This window comes from Plutella xylostella, chromosome 15, assembly GCF_932276165.1.
Source record: "Plutella xylostella chromosome 15, ilPluXylo3.1, whole genome shotgun sequence".
Lineage (NCBI taxonomy): Eukaryota > Metazoa > Arthropoda > Insecta > Lepidoptera > Plutellidae > Plutella > Plutella xylostella.
This window is the reverse complement of record NC_063995.1, coordinates 11,960,472-11,982,313: the sequence shown is the minus strand read 5'-3', so window position 1 is coordinate 11,982,313 and position 21,842 is coordinate 11,960,472. Positions and strand designations below refer to the sequence as shown.

Genomic DNA, 21,842 nt, shown 5'->3' with positions numbered 1-21,842 from the left:
CTGTGTTTTAAAATGGGACAGCCGAGTTGTTTAAACACCTATATACAAGTCGCTACAATTAACTTAATACTGTTTGGTATGAAACAGGTTTTAGAATGCATAATCTCAAAGCTCTATCTTAGACCTAGGCGTAAGCAAGTTAGATGTAAATTGTAAACTGTATAATATGCAAACGATAAATCATTATGCGAGAATACGCTGTCATATTTAAAGGTCATTTAACTTTATCATTTCCGGTGCTATTAAAAAAATATTAACTTGAGGAAGTTCATGGTTATTAAAATTTCTATGTAAGATGTTCTCACTCATACATAATTACATACATATACATTATACATCCATGTTAGTATAATATCGCATCATAGAGGTAGGTATTATAAATAATAATATTTATTACAATGAATAAAACTCGGCTAATTTATAGAAACGAACGACTGAAAGCTGTCATACAATCGGCAAAACGCTAACCACGACGTTGCACTAAACGTACCGATTGTTTGATAACGATAACTCTTCGTTGGTTTTCCTGAAGCTGTAGTAACCACCAGAGACGGCTCGCGTGAAGGACTCGCGAAGTACGTCACTAAACATGTTTACGGCATTTTTGAAAACTAATGGGTTCAAAGACAGGTTCTGTACATACCTGTTGGCGTCACGACGGTCGGCGGCGACTTGTTAGTAAATATATGAGATTTACGTTAGATATAATATTCGTATTTCAACAATCTATCACGCTGTTTGACGTCATATCCAGATCTGGATACATAAAAGTAGATTTAGGATTACTTTTAAATGTAGTTCAACCAAAACCTGAAAATTTGGTTTTAATAACTTAGGTGATCATATATTAAGTCTCAGTGTTTTTACTCTAATATTATATGCTTATTATTATGAGCATATTAACTTGAACTTGTCTGAGGTCGCCTCGTTCTGAGCCAGTGGGCCGGACCGGCCGGGCAGGCTCCCTCCGCGCGACTCCAAGAAACGACCAACTTTCAACTGTATGAATATTTGATGTACCTGCCTTCTGTTGTTCACTCAGCCGTACCTTCGGGGGGAGCGCTCGTTTCCTTTTGGAAATGTTTGAGTCAATTGATATGCACTCTACATAAAATAAAAATTTCAAGAGTGGTTACTATAAAATGTTTCGCGATTTGTTAAGGTTTCCTCAATACAAAGTATTTTGCTGTGCGACTTTATTCTTTTTATTGTATCAATACCCCGAAATTATTCATTTTAAGCCTAAAATTCATGTGGTAACGTAAACACTCTATCCATTCCAGGTGAGAGCTGCATCGAGAAGCCGCTGGCGACGCTGTGGCGCAACTACCAGCAGTCCAGCAAGCCCGACGTGGTCATGAAGCTGTCCGTGACCAACTCGGGGCTGAAGGGGTTCACCAAGGAGCACGGGCTGACGGAGTACTGGGCGCACCGCGTGACGTACTGCGCCGCGCCGCCGCAGCAGCCGCGCCTGCTGGTGTGGGTGTACCGCCACGAGGGCAAGAAGCTCAAGCACGAGCTGCGCTGCCACGCGGCGCTGTGCCGGACCGAGGCGGCCGCGCGCGCCGCCGCCGCCGACCTCGCCGCGCGCCTGCGCACCGCGCTCAGCGAGTTCAAGAAGGACCGCATCAGCAAGCAGAACGCGCGCCTCAGCCTCGCCAACAGCGTGTACGACAACCCCAGCATGCCGCGCCGCAAGATCCTGCTGAGCGTGGGCGCCGCCAACTACCGCCCGCCGCTCGAGCGCTCCAAGTCTGCGCCCAAGCTGCAGGCCATCGAGGAGCTGTGCTCCGAGGAGGACGAGGAGGAGGCGGCGGCGGGGGCGGGGGCGGGCGCGCGGGGGGCGGGGCTCGGCGGCTCCAGCGGCGACCTGGCGGGCGCGCGGGACCGCCGGCGCCCCGAGCTGTCCCCGCGCAAGCTGTCCTGCCCCGAGGGCATCATGGACCGCGCCGGCGGCGACACCGACCACGTGCTCAGCATGCTGGTGCAGGAGAGCCTGCAGCTGCGCGAGGAGGCGGCGCGCGCGGGGGCCGCGGGGGGCGCGGGGGGCGAGCGCCTGGAGGCTATCGACGAGGCGGCGGAGCTGGGCGCGGCGGGCGCGCGCTGCCCCTACCTGCTGGCGGACAGCGACGACGGCTCCGTGTCGTCGGGCTGCGAGACCGCCAGCACCGCCGCGTCCGACGGCGAGCCCTCGCTGCCGCCCTACCCCGCGGGCGAGGCGGGGGGCGCGGGGGCCGCGGCGGGGGGGGAGGTCACGCACGAGCCGCTCGGGGAGAAGAGCTTCCGGCGGCGCTGCACGTACCCGCCGCCGGGGGACTTCGAGTCGCTGCTGGACCAGCTCACGGACCTGGACTCGCTGGGCTCGCAGGATGGCCGCTACTCGCCGCGCGGGCTCACGGGGGACAACGAGAGCGCCTGCAGCGACGAGTCCGGCTACTCCGAGCCGCTGGACGCGCGCGACCAGCCCGTCGCCAGCACCATCATGGTCTAGCCGCGCCCGCTCCGCCGGACCACGCCCCGACCCCGCCCCAACTCTCACTCGGCGACACTCGACGAGAGAGTCGAGTGAAAAGTCTTCAAGCTATAAACGTTACTACCTACGCTAGCTAGTAATTAGTGTTATGCTGCGAGCACTTATTGTCGGGTTCCACCGCACACGCTACTGAACCGTGGAGGACCCTGGAGGGTTCCGTAATGCACGGGTTCTTAGTAAACTTGAAGGTGATGTTTAGACGATTGATGTAAATTGATAAATAGGAGAGAGTTGCAATTTAAACCTTATTTAGTTGATGTAACAGGGTACAAGATGTACTTTTATCCAGTTGTTGTATTATTTTTGTAGGACATTTGTATATAGGTATTGTATGTTAAGTTGTATTATGTCTCGCATATTCACATGAATAGAGATTTGTTACAGATTTTATAGTAGTTTACGTATCACATCGGATGACCAAAAGATTTATTTGCTTGTACATTTTTATTAGAGCATCGTATATGTATATTGTGTATTTTGTATACTTGTATATCGCATGGGTAGTCACCGTGGTCGCTCTATCCTGTCTCTGGTCGAGTACTTACATTCCATCTGTCATTGTTCCGGTCATTCACACGTAGAGAGTGAACTAACGACGAAATAAAACTATTAAAAACAAATTAAACTAATCGTTTCATTTTATCTTACGAAAATTAGGCTCCGCTCAAATGGTAGTTTTTGGTTATATTATTATATTAAAAACACAACAATGACGGTCGAATGGCGTAGTGGTTAGTGGCCCTGACTGCTATGCCGAAAGTCCCGGGTTCGATTCCCGGCTGGGGCAGATATTTGTACTCGGGTCTTGGGTGTTGATATTTATATTTAGTATGTATCTATCTTATTTGTGTAGATATATCAGCTGTCCGACACCCATAACACAGGTTCTGCCTAGCTTGGGGACGGATGGCCGTGTGTGAGATGTCCCCAAATATTTATTATTATTATTTATTTTTTAACAAATATTAATCTGAAATGGTAGTGAAACTGGTAAATTTATTATTAAAAAGGCAATCAAGAAACGAGTAAGAAACAAAGGAAAACGGTAACTAAATAAATAACTTTAGATATAGATGTCTACGAGCAGTTGAAGGCTAATATGGAATTAGATACGGCCCAAAGGTCGTAGGTGAGCTCAACAGAAACCATAATAACAATAAAATTGGAAGTAAGTAGGGGAAAAGGGGTAGTAACTGGCCACTTAAGCACCTTGGCCACTTTACGTGTGTGCTCCATCTAAATGCATTTTCTGATTTAGGTGATTTATATATCTAATGATTCACTAGATCCTGTTGATTGTTTTTTTGATCAATTTAATAATCAATAAGAACTATTTATTTAAATATCTTTATTTAAATGAAAAGTATCACTTTTGTGTAGTAACTGGCCATAAATTTTAGTAACTGGCCCTCTTATTTTGCAGTAACTGGCCACCTAATATAATTAACTTAAATGACAAGTTTTAACCTTATAACTACTGCAAACATTATAAAAAACCTATTACAATTAATGTGTTATGACGTAGTTAATGTGTTAACACTTAATAATGAGAAATATCGAATATTTCCTAACAAATAAACAGTTCATCATCATCATCACGTCCCCACCTGCTGGGGCACGGGTTTCCTTCCAATGAAGGAAGGTTTTCTAACAAAATTTAATATAAAAACAAAAATACTTCTACAATTTAATACTCCTTCAATGTAATTAGTGTAACAACGTCACAATTCTCATATTATTATGACAAAAAATCAGCTTCTTATCTATAAATCATCACAAATCTTTATTAACAATCATATTGAATTATTTCATGCTTATATTAAGTCAAATCCTTAAATCTTAGCTTCTTCTTGAACTAATTTTAAGATAGTATAAAATACAACTTGCTACATACAACGCAAGGACACTGAGAGAGGACGAGAAGATGGTGTAACACGAGGTAGAGCTGGGCAAAAAAATAAGGACATCTTAGGGTTATCGGAGAGCGGTGGTAGCTCAGTCGGGTAAGCGCCCGCTTCTCACGCCAGAGATGCGGGTTCGAATCCCGGTGCTGACATGTACCAATTAGTTCTTGTAACTTAAGTAAAATGTATACCATCACTCTTACTGTGAAGGAAAACATCGTGAAGAAACCTGCATGTCTAGATTTTGCACATCTAGATATGTGAACGGTGCGGTCGTCGTAGCTCATAACCCACGAGCGCTGCAACAACCATCTATATAGATGCTGTGGCCAATGAGATATGTGAACCCACCAACCCGCAGTGGAATGCCAGCATGGTGGGAAATGGTCCAAGCTTAGAAAGACAGTTTAGACCTTGGGGTTATGCACAAAGGTTCCATTCGAGAGAGCCAGGTGCAGGCACTGACAGCCCCACACAGAATATAATAGTATAGGGCTATCGGGAATCCTTAGAGAGGGACACGATGACCCTGAAGTCTGGCCACATGCTCTACCATCGGGAGGGTAACCAACTGTCCCAAGGTGGCGTAGGATTTCTTGTCAACAAGATCCTTGTCAACAAGTTATTGGAGATCAGTAGTGTGTCGAATCGGGTAGCGTACCTTGTACTTAAACTAACCGAGAGGAATTCCTTGAAGGTCGTACAGGTATATGCACCAACCTCGACACACTCTGCCTGACACAGAAGTCGAAGCAATATAGTTACGAAGATATCTATCTCTAGGGCTATCAAGTGTACTTCTAAGACCCAATACACCATTGTGATGGGGGACTTCAACGCCAAAGTGGGAGTACAAGAATGCAAAGAATTGAGGACCCCATGGCTTTAGTAACAGAAATCGGAGAGGGCAAATTCTTGTTGACTTCCTCGAATGAGACAGACCAGAATGGGCTGTACTTAATGAATTCTTTCTATGAGAAACATCCCCGGAGGAAGTGAACATGGTCAAGCCCCGATGGTGTAGGACGAAAAATTAAATCGACTTCATTATGATTTACAAGCGGCACATATCCTGAGATGCCTCAGTGATTTACACAATATGATTTATACATTTTAAACTGGGAGTGATCACCGACTTCTTGGAGGCACTCTGAATATCAACTTCAAGCTGGAGAGAAGACTGATGAAGCAGGCCCTTCGTCCCACGCTGCACCAAATTGAAGTTGGCATGGCAACACCAGCTTCCAAAGAGAACAACACAGCCGATTCGAATCGCTGCTAACCATTACGGATATTGACGAGGATACAGTCCAAATAGTGAAGGCTGTTTGTGGGCTGGGCCACCATTATCTTGAAGAGATTTAAGCATATATCCTGAAACATAAAATAGTTCTCAGTAACTGGCCATGTAGTAACTGGCCACTAGAATACCTATGCCAGTTACTACTAAATATTGAACGATTTTTACAAAATTTATACCACAGAAAATGCTATTTAAAACCAAGGTAATAAGCTGTATTTTAAGTTAATTTACTTGGAAGTAGCAAATTGGGGTAACTGGCATAGGGGGGCCAGTTACTAAAAATACTATAAAACTGGAACCAGTAACTGGCCAAGTCGAAAAATGCAATATAAAATCAAATAAAGGATTAAATCAGTACAAATTATAATTGCTTACCTCAAAATCTATCGTTGTCACTATTTAAAGTCACTCACAGAAGCTGGGGACAAAAAATATCGCCTCTCGTAATAATGTCTTCGCTTAACGTTTTCTTAGCGCACAACCAATTTAACAGACGCACTGTCGCCGCCTGTCAGAAAATTGCGGGTATTTTGAAGACCAATCCTTCAATCGGAATGAGTGTGAACTAAAATGAACGACAACTTACTAGTGGTTAGTGTCAAGCTGTAACAGATGGCGTGCTGTCATCGTATTTCTTATTTTAGGCGAATAAAAAGCCGTGTGGCCAGTTATTGGGGGTGGCCAATTTCACCAATGTTTACCCTACATTAGTGTTTTATAATTAAAACAGTCTGAAAGCTTCTAACTGTTAATTAACATATTGATATACTTGATAGGCAGCCTTATTGTGAAGTTAACGATACTTCAGAACTAATAAAGTACAAGTTCTGAGAAATTCTCCAAACAATTAAAACTTAATTAATATCTGCATTCCGACACGAGTAGAATCTTATAAAATATTCAATAGTATCGCTTTTTCTAAGAGTTACCTAATTAGGCCTCGTTAAATGTAACTTTTGCTGAACAATTACATTATTCAGTGGTTTCTCTAATTAAAACTTGTAGGTGTGATTACAAAGTATTTAATTGGTCGGGTCACGTGGGTACCTAAACCATAGCCTCGAAATTCCAGAGACACTGATGTTGTAAATAGGGACGGATAAGGGTAGTTAACACACGTATGTTGATTGCAACTTAAAAAGCTTATCGTGAGCTTTATATAATGGAATGCATTACAAATAGGTGCTAATAACCAGTATGTTTGATGGAGCTATAACCACATTGAGAATTGAGAAGTGACTTATTATGAACCATTTATTTCAGCGAACAAGAGCCATAATTTGTTACAACGAGCGAGGTAGAGTTGTAGGTACCGCAGAGGCGGGCGGTGTTTCGTAAGCCGGAGTGACCCCCCTGGCTCGGAGTTCGTACCGGTCTGCATTCCTCGTACAATTGAAATGAAATATGTATTCCGGATTGTTCGATAACTTCTGCGATTCCCCGGCTAATGAGTGAGTACAAATATCTTGCAAAACAATTTGTAGTGCAACTGAGAGAATATTCCATCGGTATTGGAAGGGGATTGAAAACTTGAACAGTAAGTATTATGTTATCCAACTAGATCACAGGGACGAATTACTTAAAAAAATGAGAATTGTTTATAATAATTAGGTTACCTTACCCAGGAATAAGGTAGTTAAGTATGTACTTATACCTAAGTAATCCAGCGCAGCCTGGGTACTGGGCAGTCAGCAACTGACAACTAATCTGAGTGGCTAATCCTTTCATCACGGTGACAAATCCTGGTCCAGCTTTATATTATTTGTCACCGACATTTACCATCTCTGTTACATTTTTTCTGCGTGTCTACAATAAACGGCTACGAAAAAGCAGTTAAAATTCGGAGTTGAAACATGAATAATGCAACCGCCGCCCCATCTGTCCCGGGCATCGAACCAGCGACCGTGACGACGCGACACCTGCACCGCTGCACCTTATGGCCACTGCCGTGGACCTTCCACTGACCCACATGTAGGTAATGTAAGTAGATACAATATGGTAAGTAGGCACATAAATGTGTTAATTATAATGTAGTAATACAAGAATTCCTGAGGCATAGACTGCAAACTGGTATTTCTGAAAAATATCAGACAGCTATAAGTTACTGACATCTGGATGTTACTGTTTTCAATAAATATAAGCTTCCTGGTCCATATAGAAACTATCGAATTAATAAACAAACAAATATACCTATGAATTTGAACTAACAGACTCCTAATGGAAGAGTGCTATTGGCACCTATAATAAAAATAATCATATAAAATATGTGAGGACATCCCATACACGGCCATCCGACCCCAAACTAGGCAGCGTCACATATGGTTATCGGACAGCTGAAATATCTACACAGATATACATTTATAGATACATATTAGAACCTAAACCTAGTACATATATCTGACTTTTATATCTGCTCCGGCCGGGAATCGAACCCGGGACCTTAGCAGTCAGGGACTTAGCACTATCACTCACCACTTCACCATTTGGTCGTGGGCACTCCTGAAGGTATCCACATTGCCATCGCAGTACTAGAGCCCGCTGCATTCATCCTTGAGACAATATGGAAATAGATTTCCTCGATTTAAATTTCAAATTCTACACCATGACATCCAGGTCATACTACTACCAGGCAGTATGGAAACTGGGACGAATTACTTATTCAAAAATATACTTGACATATCGATCCATTGTATTTTCAGGAAAACAATAGGATATAAATGCCATTATGTATAATCCCGTTGATAAAATGATAAATAAAGTTAATATAAGATGTTTTAGTCGTCGCTCTCGCGCGTGGTAAGTGCCCCAATATTTATTCACACTGAAGCTATGCAAATATTTTGCAATTTTTGGATCAGTCATCTCATTCGTTTCGTTTGAGGTTTGAGTTTACTAAAGGTTTTCTCGTGAATTCCGTTTATTTATACACAGTACCTGTAAGTAGGTACTCTGGTTGTGAGTAGGTATTTTATTAAGCAAATTAAGGTGACATTTCCTTTAATCATTACATCATTACACACTATAAATACTGCGAAAACGGCCCCAATGGCGAATTTGTTTAGACAACATTTAACAAAACGATCTTCAGATTCAAATCGTATTGAATTTGACACTAATAACTATGTAAGTACCGACCTAAATGTTACTTCGTTTTTAACCTACCTACCACCGAGTCCCATCCCACCTACCATAAGTCCCAACAAAACTTTCAGTATCAGAATAGTTTCAGCGTGGTGTAGTGCGTCGGTGGTCGATGACTGGCGCCGCTGGTGTTTGCCCGGCGGTCGCCCCGGAGACGACCCGGTTCGAGTCCCGGCCAAGGAGACCCCCCTCCGTGCTGTTACACTATCAACCTACTTGAGCTGGAGTTTGATCTACTTATACACTGCGGTAAAAGAATTAATGTAACGCTATGCCGTGATTGTTATAATTGCTGGCTCACACACACACACACAGGCATCTCACAGGTGGAGTAGAAGTAGTCTCTGTTTCATTGTCAGCAGAGAACACAACGATGAAGAAAATTATATAGAAGCGATGCATCATTGTATCAGTATAGCCCAGTCATTAACGACTCTATTACTCTAGTGTTATAGTTATGTATCGCCCGAAAGTAGTGCATTTGGATATATGTAACCCAAAAATCTTTAGTTATATTTCAATGGTACTAGAAAAAGTGTCAGAAGTATTCAGGAACACGTTGAAGTAGTAGCCACTTGCAACTAACTTTAACGTCTTACCATAGAATAACAAGTACAGTAGTACGTTATTCTTTGGTTTTATTAATTTCTAACGTTACCGACAGGGGCGCTTAACAAGATGTCATACAAATTGACTAGAGTCGAGCATATTCGTGATTGGCACACTGCATCCTATAAATGATGTAGTTATAGATTCCGCTCCGTGTATTGAATTTGCGGCCCGTTAGTCCGTGGTCTCGGCATGTAGTCTATGGTCTCGGCGTGTAGTATAATGGTGGCGGGACGCTCCATTGCCTTCTAATTACAAACTGCATCTAATCTGGTAAATGCCTGTTTCACAGACCGATATTAATAATGCGGCCGGCACGTGGCCGCTTTGTGAATACTTGCATCTGATTATAGAGTATAGTATTGGTGCCTATAGCCTGCGTATAGGTAGCTAAATAATTAACCTATCGTCACATCACCCGTTTATGGCCCTTAAATACTTCTGGTGAATAACGAAATACCAAAATATAAAGTACCACCTAGTAGGTATGCCGGATGTTCCATATTCTATCTATTAAGCATGTAAATTTACAGTTTTCACAAAGGACTATAAATAACTAACTTCATTGTTTTATGAATAAGTCAGTCATCATGATAAATTAAAAACTGAACATTTGGGACAAATATAGAGTTCCTTTATTGTGCCTAAGTAACTGGTCACTGAACATGCACTAAATGTGTAAAAAAACGACAATGGAAGCAATATTGTTTGCAGTAAAAATTGCAGGAACATTAATTTTGAATAGATTTATTTTGCAAAAAACTGACAACATCTGAAACGGTTAAATACGGAACTATGCTCAGATGGTTTAGCGGGATTTAGATAAAATGTAGGTAGGTAAGTATGTAATATGTAACGTACCCATACATGAACCTACCTTCGCTTTGTTTCTTGTGAAACTGACAATCCATCAATGTTCGAATGAGTGAATATGAATATAAAGCCGACTGTACTAGAAAACTTTTAAAAAGCCTTCGTATTATATAAGATGCTTTTACCGCCATCTACTTTATCACTGGGTTAAGGTTTATCAGCAGCGCCATCTAGTTGTTACAGTATACTTTACTAAAAGACATAATATACTTTCATACCAAAAAATATTTCAGTTTATACATGTACCAACAGATGGCAGCACTTGGATAAAATAGAATCACTCAGTAGGAAAATACCACAAACGGTGGAAACAGTCTGTTTCACACGGTTTTAATTTTTAACCGCTTGGCCTACAAAATAAATTTTGCATAGATTTGGCTAGACCTAAATAGAACCTACCTATCTATGTGTTTGTATACTTCGAGACTCATACAGTTTTTAATGTAATTAGGTTAACTAAAATGGAATATTACTTTCGGGTGTTGCAAAACGGGAGTACCTAGGTGGAGCAAAATAAGATATCATAATAAATATATGTATTATGTGTTTTGAATAAATAAATAATTGAACTTATTGTCTGATAATAGGTAACTTGTATTAAGATTATATTTAGTACCTAATAAACTACTGTATACACACACGATTGTGAAATCTCATGAAGATCGCAGGCTGAACAGGTTACACTAGGTCTTTCTGTTCCTTACACTAGATCATTGCGTGAGCTATTCTGGATATTGAGGAGACTTTGATGCCTTTATTTTTTTAAATATTGGAAGTTCTGCTTAAATTACGTCTTACGTTGCTTCAAAGATTTTATTTTTGATTCATATACATGCAACCTTTTCATCGTTCAAGACAAAGGCATAAAAAACATTTTACTGCCGGTAGCCGATTTCATGGCGCAAGAACCACTCACCTATTTAGAAACAGTCAAGGTGCTACGGAATTCTATGAATTAATATTAACACTCATATTTTCCTTCATACTAAAGTGATCTCTACTACGGAGGAAATACGACTGTAGGTAGTGCCTTAACGCCTTAAACATTCCTGTCCCATTGGCAAAATAATAGATAAAACATAAAATGAGTTGTAAATCAAAAGGACATTACAGCAAGTGTAGCGAATGGTTCAAAGACTGTGTAGTCACCTACAGGACACAATAGTCACCTACAGGGCACAATAGTCCAGGTAGGACCGGTAGCTGCATTTTAGTAATTTAAGGTAAATATTTTGGTCAGTAATTGTGTTACAGTATAATAAAGCTCGACGGGGTGACTTTGTGTGACTATTCGATACAGCTTCTGAAGACTGTTGGGAATGGGGTTGCTTTGGGGAATTTTGGAAGTGTAAGTGGTCCTTTACAGAGATGCAGGGAATAATTAGGTATTATGATCTATAATATTGAACCCAAAATAGGCCTGTTTAAGATAAACTGGTCACACTGAAAAATATCTTTGATACATCAGCATTACTGTTTGTATTTTTCAGTGTGACCTGTTTATATCTTATGTAGACTTTTCCTGGGGTTACTATAGCACTTTGCATCTATATCGTACTTAATACGGATGGCCTCATACATGTGCTTACCTCTTTTTGTGGTCTACCACAAGCTTAGCGTGCCATCTCTTGATACAACTCCTATATTATGTACATGTTGATTTATGTTATATACCAAAATAATAATGATTAAATATTATAAATTAACAGAGTTTGTTACAAAAACTTCACAAAGAATATGAAATGTAATTGAGATATTGTTGTAGGTACCCTATTAAAATTATTTACGGAACCAGAACAATAATTCCCAAACCTAGCTTCAAGAAGTCACGTACACAATAACGTAACAATACGAGAAATTGTACAAAGTTGTCATCGAAGGAGATGGATCAGGTGCAAACTGCCACCCACGACCCCCGCGCCCCCGCCCCCCGCACCCCGCACCCCGCACCCCGCACCCGCGCCCCCCGCCCCCGCCGCCTTGACAGCCACCTCATGCTGACAACTATAACTTTGACAACGTGTATATTGTGCAACGAAATGGTACCCATTGAATAAAAGCAAAAGGGTTCCAGATAATTTATGTTTTGTTACGGATCAGGACAAAATCTTGATTGTTCTTTTATGCTAATGGAGGCGGGAGTTATTTAGAAGCCTTTTATCACTGACACTGTTGAACATGTTATTTTGAACGTTGAAAAGGAAGAGAATTTAGTTATTTACATAACTTTGTTCAGGTTAGGAGATGCCTGTTTGCTACTAGTATTTAATACGTAAATAAATGTAGTATTAGTGAAAAAAACTTTCAATTGACTGTTTGTTTCAACCGACTAATCCTATCGCCACTGACAAACCCTCGTCTAGCTTTTGTAGGTATACACCACTAACAAGCTAATAATATTTAAATAAACGCATCAGACACGCTGATGTATCTTAGATTCCCCCTTTCATCAACTACAGGAAGCGGCTTTTAGCTAACTAGACCACGGAGGCACTGGCGGAGGAAGTGAGTGTGTCTTCTGTTGTCTCGAGCTGGCCCAGTTCGCCTGCTTCTCAGAAACAATGCTGTTTCGGTGGAGGCCTCGCTCTGATTGCCCGCCGCCGCCGCCGCCATCGCCGCTGACCGCTCTGTGACCGATCAGCCGTCCACACGGAAAAAGAACAAAGTGGATGTCAAAGCGGCCGGGGTAAGGTAACGGTTGGTATGTCGGCTACACGAGTGATAGCTACGGAGTGTCAGTGGTAGCAATTGGACGGTACCCTCAATGCAACGGATGGAACCCTAAGTTACATTAAGTACTTGTAGTTTATATGGGGCTCATACGCGGGTATGGGGAAAATAATGGTAAGAAAATTATTAACTATATACTTAGGTATTTATTTTTAATACCATATAGTCGTATGCGTAGATACGTTGCTTATTGGATAGCGGCAAAATAGATAAGACCATAATATAGTAAATGGGTTGTAGTTAGTGAAGCATGTGCTAAACATCTGAGTAGAAAAGAAGAATAGGTACAACGTCTGTTGTTTCTAATAAAAAGCAATAATGTTTCCTAATTAGTGTAAAGAAAGACATCATGATCTGACCCATTCGCCTTTCTTTAAGTAAACTTTTTATTATGTTTGCACAAAACATTTCTTACGCGCACATGTTTTTAGTTATCTGTGAACAGACTGAGGTCAAAATGTTCCAAAACAAAGTGGTATTCATTGTTTTAAATGTGGGTATGGATACTTCGGCCTAAATTATTCTAAGAGCATGAACTTAAGTCCTACTACTACTACTACTACTAAACCACTCTACTTAATCAGTGGTGTAGATAAAATTTCGGACACCTTTACCAATAATCATATCTCTACCCTATCTCTTTACTGCATCAAACTCTACTAACACGGTAAACCACACATGTTTGGAGCGAGGTTCCTCTCGCCATTAGCGATGGAATCTAGTAATCTGTGGCGATGGTAATGAGCGTGTCTCAGCGCTGCCGCCATACCGCGCCCGCCGCCATGCGAGACAAGGAGACCAGATTAGTATTAGCACATGTAACATTAGCATTGTTCGATGGATCAACATAATTTTAAATTCAGGTCTACTTTTGGCACAAGGCTTAGTGTGCTGTTATGTTATTTACCTACAAGATACTTAACTTATTCCACGCTAGTTAGTAGCACAAAAAGGTAATGATGTCTTGGCACAAAAGCCATACAACACCATGGAAGTACCAGGCGGGCAGAAAGTACTTGGAGGTTAGAAACACCATGAGGCTATGGGAACACGTGCCGCCCACGCGCGCGGCCTGGCGGAGTACTAGGGTCGCATAGCGCGCGGGAAGTTGACACCATAGCGCTCGGCAGAAATAGGACGCAGAGTGTGTGTAGGGCTCTACTTTATATTCAGTAGCGCTACTATCGCTATCCTACTTCTTATAGAAAAACTGTCTGTTGCAAATACCTTTTATTGTTCGTTATTAGCTATCTTAATATATTTTCATAGAAGTCGTTTTATAAAAAGGATAATGTATAGTTGAAAAGTGTTATGGAGTTATGGATAAGTAAAGTTTATTATGTTTACTAATCCAGATTCTTATTATTTGGTCACTGAAACAAATGCAGGCAGTGTAGTCTGCGCCATCTTTGTGTCTCAAGTAAAAAATCAGGACACATAGTAAAGAACAAACATACCACTCAGTAGAATCCTAGCACCTAGTGCACCTACTAGCAGTCTAGCCCCTGTAGGTAAATGAATGCAATAAATCAGTGAATCAACTCGGCACGCGAGTGCGGGTGATCGCTCGCAGCGTCCTTGCGAGGCCGGGCGATGCACCCGCGGCCATGCGCGCCTGGTGTTGCCATGCAGCAGGGTCCTTACATTGTGTTGCTAGGGAGACGGATGCCGTCGAAACGTATCTTATTTGTAATTGGGTATTTAGAAGCACACTATTATGTGGCTTCACAATTGATTGAAATTAAACTGCTCATATATTTATACTAGGGATGGGATAAATTCCTGTTCGCTTACTTTTTATTCATATATTTTTAATACATTGTTCGTAAAATTTGATACCTCACACACACACACATCAGTTAGAGGCATACCATTAAAAGCTACATAAGTACAAGCATTTCTACACAATATGTAAGTATACCTACTTCAATAAAATGGTTATACATCAATCATATAATTAAATATGTAATTAGCTCCATACCTTTACAGGTACGTAGAGTAGGTACAACAAATACTTACAGGATGCCCAGAAGGTGTTAGGAAGTTATTAATAACCGTGGTTATTGACCTGAATCGCTTATTATTTTTTGCGAACATAATAATTATAGCTTTTAGAATACAATTCATTTTAATAATTCTTTATTGCAACATAATTATTAATTGTAGCAAACCCATATTATATTATAGTATGTATCATAGAATAACAAGTGCTAGTCTCGTTATTATATGGTATGTATATACATAAAAGTACCTACTCAGATTTGAAATGGATGTCGGTAGACATCACAAATAGTCTAAACCATACCAATAAAAGTAAATGACCATTGCAGCAATAAACTCCTATAGAATTTTCTGTAAGTTTGTTTATAGCACCTGCAATTACTGCTACTACCTGTGAAAACAAAAGATATATTTACCGTAAACAAAGTTTAAAAAACTAGCAATAAAATTGCAAACAATAATAGTCCTTGCTTCCTTCACGTAAGGTTAGATTTAACAGCTTTGTCTTGCGGTTGGTTTTCGCCGCCAAAGTATGCGGTATTTTTAACAAGTAAAAGTATTCGGATGTACTCTGGAAGCGCAACTAATTTTGATTGAAATGTAACCGAATTGCGTTTGCGGTGTCCGTGATCCTCAATAGACACATTGTGAGTTGTCGTGGTTATATTACCACCAAAACAAATTGACAGGTTTGTATTGTGTATCCACTCCTTTGAGAGTACTTTCTTTTATGTAAGGATTTTTTCCAAAAAGTGCAAACCGCTATATTGACTACGTACGAACTAAAAATTAGCCATAAAAGTAATAAAAATATGGGATTCTGGGTCAAATCACGTAAATGTATGTATAATATTATGTCTATTGTAAAAAAACTAAATACAATGAATTTGCATTTATACCGATGATTTACCGTTTGCGAGCAATTAACTTCAGTATGATAATTTATGAGTCTGAAATATAACCTACATTCCCAAATTACTAGTTCCTAACTTATAATCTTCCTAACTGATCATAATAAAGCTATCTTTTTAATCTATTCCATGCACCAAATTATTTCCAATGAAGTAAAAATTTATTGAAAGGAAGATATTCAGATTTTTAAAACAAACTTTAAAAGTTAATATAGATAGTAAGAAAGACAGGTCATAACAACCGTAATGTTTGTATTATAGCTGAGATAGAGTGTTCTAAAAGCTACCAGAGTCAAGGCGGCTGCCATCTTCACTTCAATCAATCAAAATAAAATTAATATTATTAAATATTTTGGTTGATTTTAAAAACGTAAATAATTGTCTAATCAATAACTAAGTTTTAGAAATAGTTCCTTATGTAAAATTTAACTTTATGTACTGTACTAGTATGTGTACAGTTTGTATACCTAGTATTAATAAAATTATAAGATAGTAAAAATAAGTTAAGGCAACGCGTTGAACTCTTTTATATGCACAAGTCGGTGCTACGAGGCGCTCGGTTGTTGAGAGTACTTGGGACTTTTAAGTTCACAATAATATTTGATAGAATCTATGTTGAAAAATATGTCTTCTCTTAAATTATACACATTAATTTGCATAAGTATTCAATACTTTTAAATAATATAATTAATAAATGAATTATTCCTTAAATAGGGAATTTTTCTTACTCGAGTATATTTTTAATGTAATTCCTACAACTTATATAAGATCATGTTTGTAAAAGAGAGTGAACAAAAACACAAATAAAACTGAATTCAAATAGTTTTAGCGTGTATACATGCGGTGTAATATCCGGCAATGAATATTGCGCGACCCATATTGCTGTTCGCAAAAAGCGGCCTCGCACCGCCACCGCCGCCGCCGCCGCCAGCGCCCAAATACTTGGACACCGTTATGAACTTCACCAACACACCCACTAGGATTTACTGGCAATGAAATAAACATCCTTACCGAACATAAAACTGTTGAATTGCAGATTCTATTTAATCTAATTAAATATCTTCTAAATGCCTTAACTACCAAACAAAAGGATGTATCTGTTCATATCCATTAATTGCTAAACATCTGTCCATGGAAATTAATATTTGTGTGTGACAAATAATTTGGATATGACAACAGATGATAATGGTTTTTACATAATAAGTTAACAAGAAAACTACATACTTTGGTTCATCAAATATATCCACCATTCCCATGACTAAACTACGCCTTCGCAGTGCCAAATATCTTGCACCGTTACTCGCCCAAACTAGCGGGAGGCATGTGAGTGACTGTGCTGTGATGTGACACATCGTTGTGCAATAGCCGACTGATCATTCATGAGTTCACGAGGGATCCTTACGATGTCAGTTCTGATTGTACCATTTCATATTGGTAAATGTGTAAAAGTAACGTAGGTAAGCCTCCATTCACTGCATCATAATATGCACCATCTTTGATAGCCAAAAAAAACTTTGTCTTCTAGAGTTCTAGAGTATTGGAAGTAGTCTCTAACCGATGTGTACGAATAACATACTAAGTTAATTCACAATTAAGTATGTAAGACAAAGAAAACACAATGATATAACCTACATACCAAATGCTTGTACATGTAATTTGTAATTCACAATCATAAAAGACGCCGGTACTAACCAAGTTTGTATTAACACAAAGAGATAAATCAAATATTAGAGACGAAATGACAGCTGCAAAAGCCGCCTCATTAACTCTTAATCCGCTCTCAGCTCTTATTTCACAGAAGTACAGGTTAATTTTGCATATCAGGATATAATGCGTAAGTTGGCCACCGATACTTCAGTATCGTGTTTAGCGTGTGGTTCTTGTTGTGTGGTGTGTAGGCTGGGATTGGCTTGTGCTGTGGAGGTGGTAGGAGGCGGATGGGGGTCAGTGTGTCATTATGAACTTGACGCCCAATTCAATGTTATGTTGCGAGGCGAGCGCAGTGACACGCGGGCGAGTTACTAACTCGTGTCGTATATAATTTTTTAATATAATGTTTTTGTATAGAATAGATTCTGTAGATGACTTTGCCTGCTAAACATACGTTAGAGGTGTAGGAAGGAGCGAGTGAAGTATCAACTGCTCCTTATAAAGAAGTCTGGCGCACACTGGGTAGTCAGCGACTGACGCATACTGATTGGCTGATGATTTCACCACGTTGGCAAAGATCAGCTGTAGTCTTTGTCACAATGACAAACCCTAGACCAGTTAGTGTGATCTTTTATTATTTTTTATCTCTATCTATGCTATCATATTTTAACACAGTGGTGGATTACACAGCCGCGCTCGCCGCTACCCGCGCACCCGCACATTTTCACACACCCATACAAATCAGATTCGCGAGCTATCCATCATACAATGACGCTACCATTCAACAGCCATGCAGACCTGACGAGTAGCTTGTATGGACCCATACAACGGTCGACCATAATTACTAGGATTATAATACGATCATCTAATTGACTTCTATAACGGGAACTGTTTGATGCCATCCGCATTTCGACCGCTCGCGAATTGCGGCGAATCAAATTGTAAAACTATAAATGCTAGAGATGAGAAATTTAACTGAATCTGTTCAACAAAACATACATATACGAGTGCTATCGCGATATAATGCCATGTTTTATGTAAAATTTTCTGTACTTATTCTATTTCAGGCATGTGCACACGAAAGCATCTCTATATTATTATTATTTATTTCTCGTTTAAAATTTAGTAGTACATATTAAATTAACATAGTTTACATTTAACTCAATACTTTCTTCCACATATCGAACACTTTATGGCGTCTCATAAAGCCCCGTCATAAAACTCACTTAAATAAGTAGATCTAGTTTTTAAATCGGATTACTATTCCGCCCGGGGCTGCGTCTCTCGTAAACTATCATTAAGAGATTTATTTCGATTCTAATTTTGTAGAGTAACCTCATTTCATGTAAATAACTGTCAGCGTGGAACAAGTCTGTTAAGTGTGAAAGATGCGCGGCGACCGACCCACTTTCAGCTTCAGGAAGTGGAGGACCAGGCCTGCTGGAGTAATACTGAGATATTGGCTTCTGTCTGATACAGATTATATTATAATAAGACATAGATAGATACTTTTGAATGTCGTTACTTTGTGATGTAGTTTGTTGTTCTAAAATGGTGTTGGGAACCAAAATGGCAGAATACGACTTCTGCACACATTTGTTTGGGCGTCAATAAGTACTCTTAACCTTATTTATTTTACATTTTAATGACACAGAAGTAAGCGGTATATTATATACGTAGTCTCAATTCAGCAATGACTATGGATCTGGTCGAAACTTGCGGTCGCAATTAGGAGCTTCATTATCATAACTCGAGCGCGGGACTAAATACACTGACATCACTTAAGGGTAAGCACTTTACGAAATAAATATTTTGTTCATTTTCCGCTATTTCAATAACTATTAACCCCTACAAGGTTTATAGTTAAGGATCTGACAGTCTTGTGTTAGTCCTCAGTTAGTCCTCAGGTGGTCAAAAATAAATAACCATTCGTTGTATTGTATACCTACATATATTTATGAGTTTGCATTAATTCCTTTAAGTTTAAGGAATTGCAAATTGTTTGATCATATTATATCGTGTTAGAATCAAAGTTGTTGAATGTTTTAAATCTGCTTCTAAATAGAAAAAGTCATAAACATTTAAGACTTGGCCTTAACTAATTAATTATCACACAAAAACGGTATCTCACCAGCTCAGTGACGTCGACAGCACAGACAGACAGACAGACGGGCATTCCTCACTAGTGTAGTGTGCAACGTACAATACTCCGCAGACACCCACATGACCTTTGTATATTTATGGCCATCACTAATTGCTGCTACACAATGAGAAACATATTTATTGTGATTGTGCCGTGTTTGTGAGTCGCCGGTAGATGGCGGGCTAACGGGTTCTTTTGGCAAAGAAGAATGATCACGATCAATCAGCAAAATCGATTTTAAATTAATTTCCCCCGAGCTTAATCGATGCAAAAGTGAGTGGAATCTGTGTGTATTAAATGACTGTGTCATTAATCAATTTAAAGTATCGATATACGTTTGATCCCAGTATTAAAAGTATGTTATTATTATTAATGAAAATAGAAACGTGTTTCGATAAAGATAATAATTCATATTTATTTTTAGACATATTGCTGTGCTTTACTTAAAACTTTAAAAAGTTAGTAATTCAGTGTTAGTCTGTCGCACTACATAGAAATGATTTTGAAGTGCGCATAGATAAAATTGTTTATTAAAAATAATGAAAGTAGTCAAAATTAAAAAAACATTTATCGTAATTATTAACTGATAACTGTAAATTTCTGAATACGTTACAACAAGTTAAGGATATATATTTTATAACTATATTTTAAATTATTTTTTTTATATTGTGTTGTTTTATTTATTTATATAGTCTATAGTATGTACTGTTTATGTTATGTTAAAATTGTCTCTTCCATCCAAAGGTTGTCTGGTAGAGATTGCTTTAAGCAATAAGGCCGCCTTTTTGTGCTATTTTATATATAAGTTGTGAATTGTAATATTGTCTTTAATGGTGCAAAATAAAGAGTATTCTATTCTATTCTAAAACATATTTCACCGTTACTTTACTAATACTATCTACATAATATGCATAGGTATACAACTATACATGTATGTAAATAAATATGTAAATCCTTGCATATTAATGTGTTATAAAATAAGTAAGTAATAAAATAGCTGTAATATTTGATACAGGCAGATTTCAGTTTGAATTGTCCTCCGATAAATCAAGCACTGCAGTAAAGTGGCACCGCTATTTATTTATCATTTAAAAGTAGATGGAGTAAATAAGTTACTGCTAGCATCTTCCATTTGCAATTTATGTGATTGCGGATAAGGGAACTAAAATAAGCACATAAAAATACAATAAATCCCCTGGAGCCCTCGGCAACCTCTAACCCTTACACTAGCATCAAAGTAAGATGTATCCATCGCCGAATACTTGAAACCACAAAGAGACCGACCCGCAGGAGGCCGCAACATTAACAGTTAGTTATCCAAACCACGCAGTTTGACAGCCAACAAGCGTCCCTACAAGTGACCTCACCGACCATAACCTAGGCTCAGCCCTGCAGGCCCCAGGTGGCCCTATGAGCACCATAAACTAACATAGACCCTGTCCCTCTAATCAGGTGAACAGAAACACCGCAGCAGGCTAAACTGGCACGTAAAGGTATCACGGTAAAGTGGAGAATGCGGGAGAAAGCGCTTAGTAGGTCTTTAGGTCTCGCGCGGCTGTGTGTGTGAGTGGCTGCGCCTGTGTGTGTGTGCGTGTACGCATCGCGGAGATAGCCGCCAGGGGAGCCCAAGCGAGAGAGAAATGCGCCGCTATACAAGTTTATAGTTATTTTTATTTAGTTATCTGTAGTGTGTGTGTTTTTATAAATTTTGTATTTTATTATTGCAGGACTTCAATGGATTCAATTGTAATTACTTACTGAAATGTCAGTGTGTTGCATCAAAAAGTCAATGGCCTAAACAGAGTACGCGAATCGATTACATTAACAAAAATAATTAACTAATTACATTACGAACCTATAAGTCATACTTACATGCATTATCATATAGCTAGTTCAATAATTATATTAATTATGCAAGTAATAATAGATTATACAGCTCTAATAGCATGAACTTCCTTCTCATTAATTCTGTACTAATACAGGGGTACGTTCGCAATATCCCTCCTTCGCTTTTTATAATTATTTATTTAGTTCAATCGGATAG

General features: G+C 39.4%; 1 protein-coding gene across 1 annotated transcript in view; it reads left to right on the top strand.

Annotated features, from left to right (window-relative positions):
* Nucleotides 1-3,158, top strand: part of LOC119691287 — a 43,546-nt gene extending 40,388 nt beyond the window's left edge. Inside the window, exon 2 of the mRNA XM_038108485.2 lies at nt 1,284-3,158. Within this exon, the coding sequence (XP_037964413.2) occupies nt 1,284-2,491 (1,208 nt within the window). The 3' untranslated portion in view covers nt 2,492-3,158. The remainder of the gene's footprint in view (nt 1-1,283) is intronic.
* Nucleotides 3,159-21,842: the final 18,684 nt, after the last annotated feature.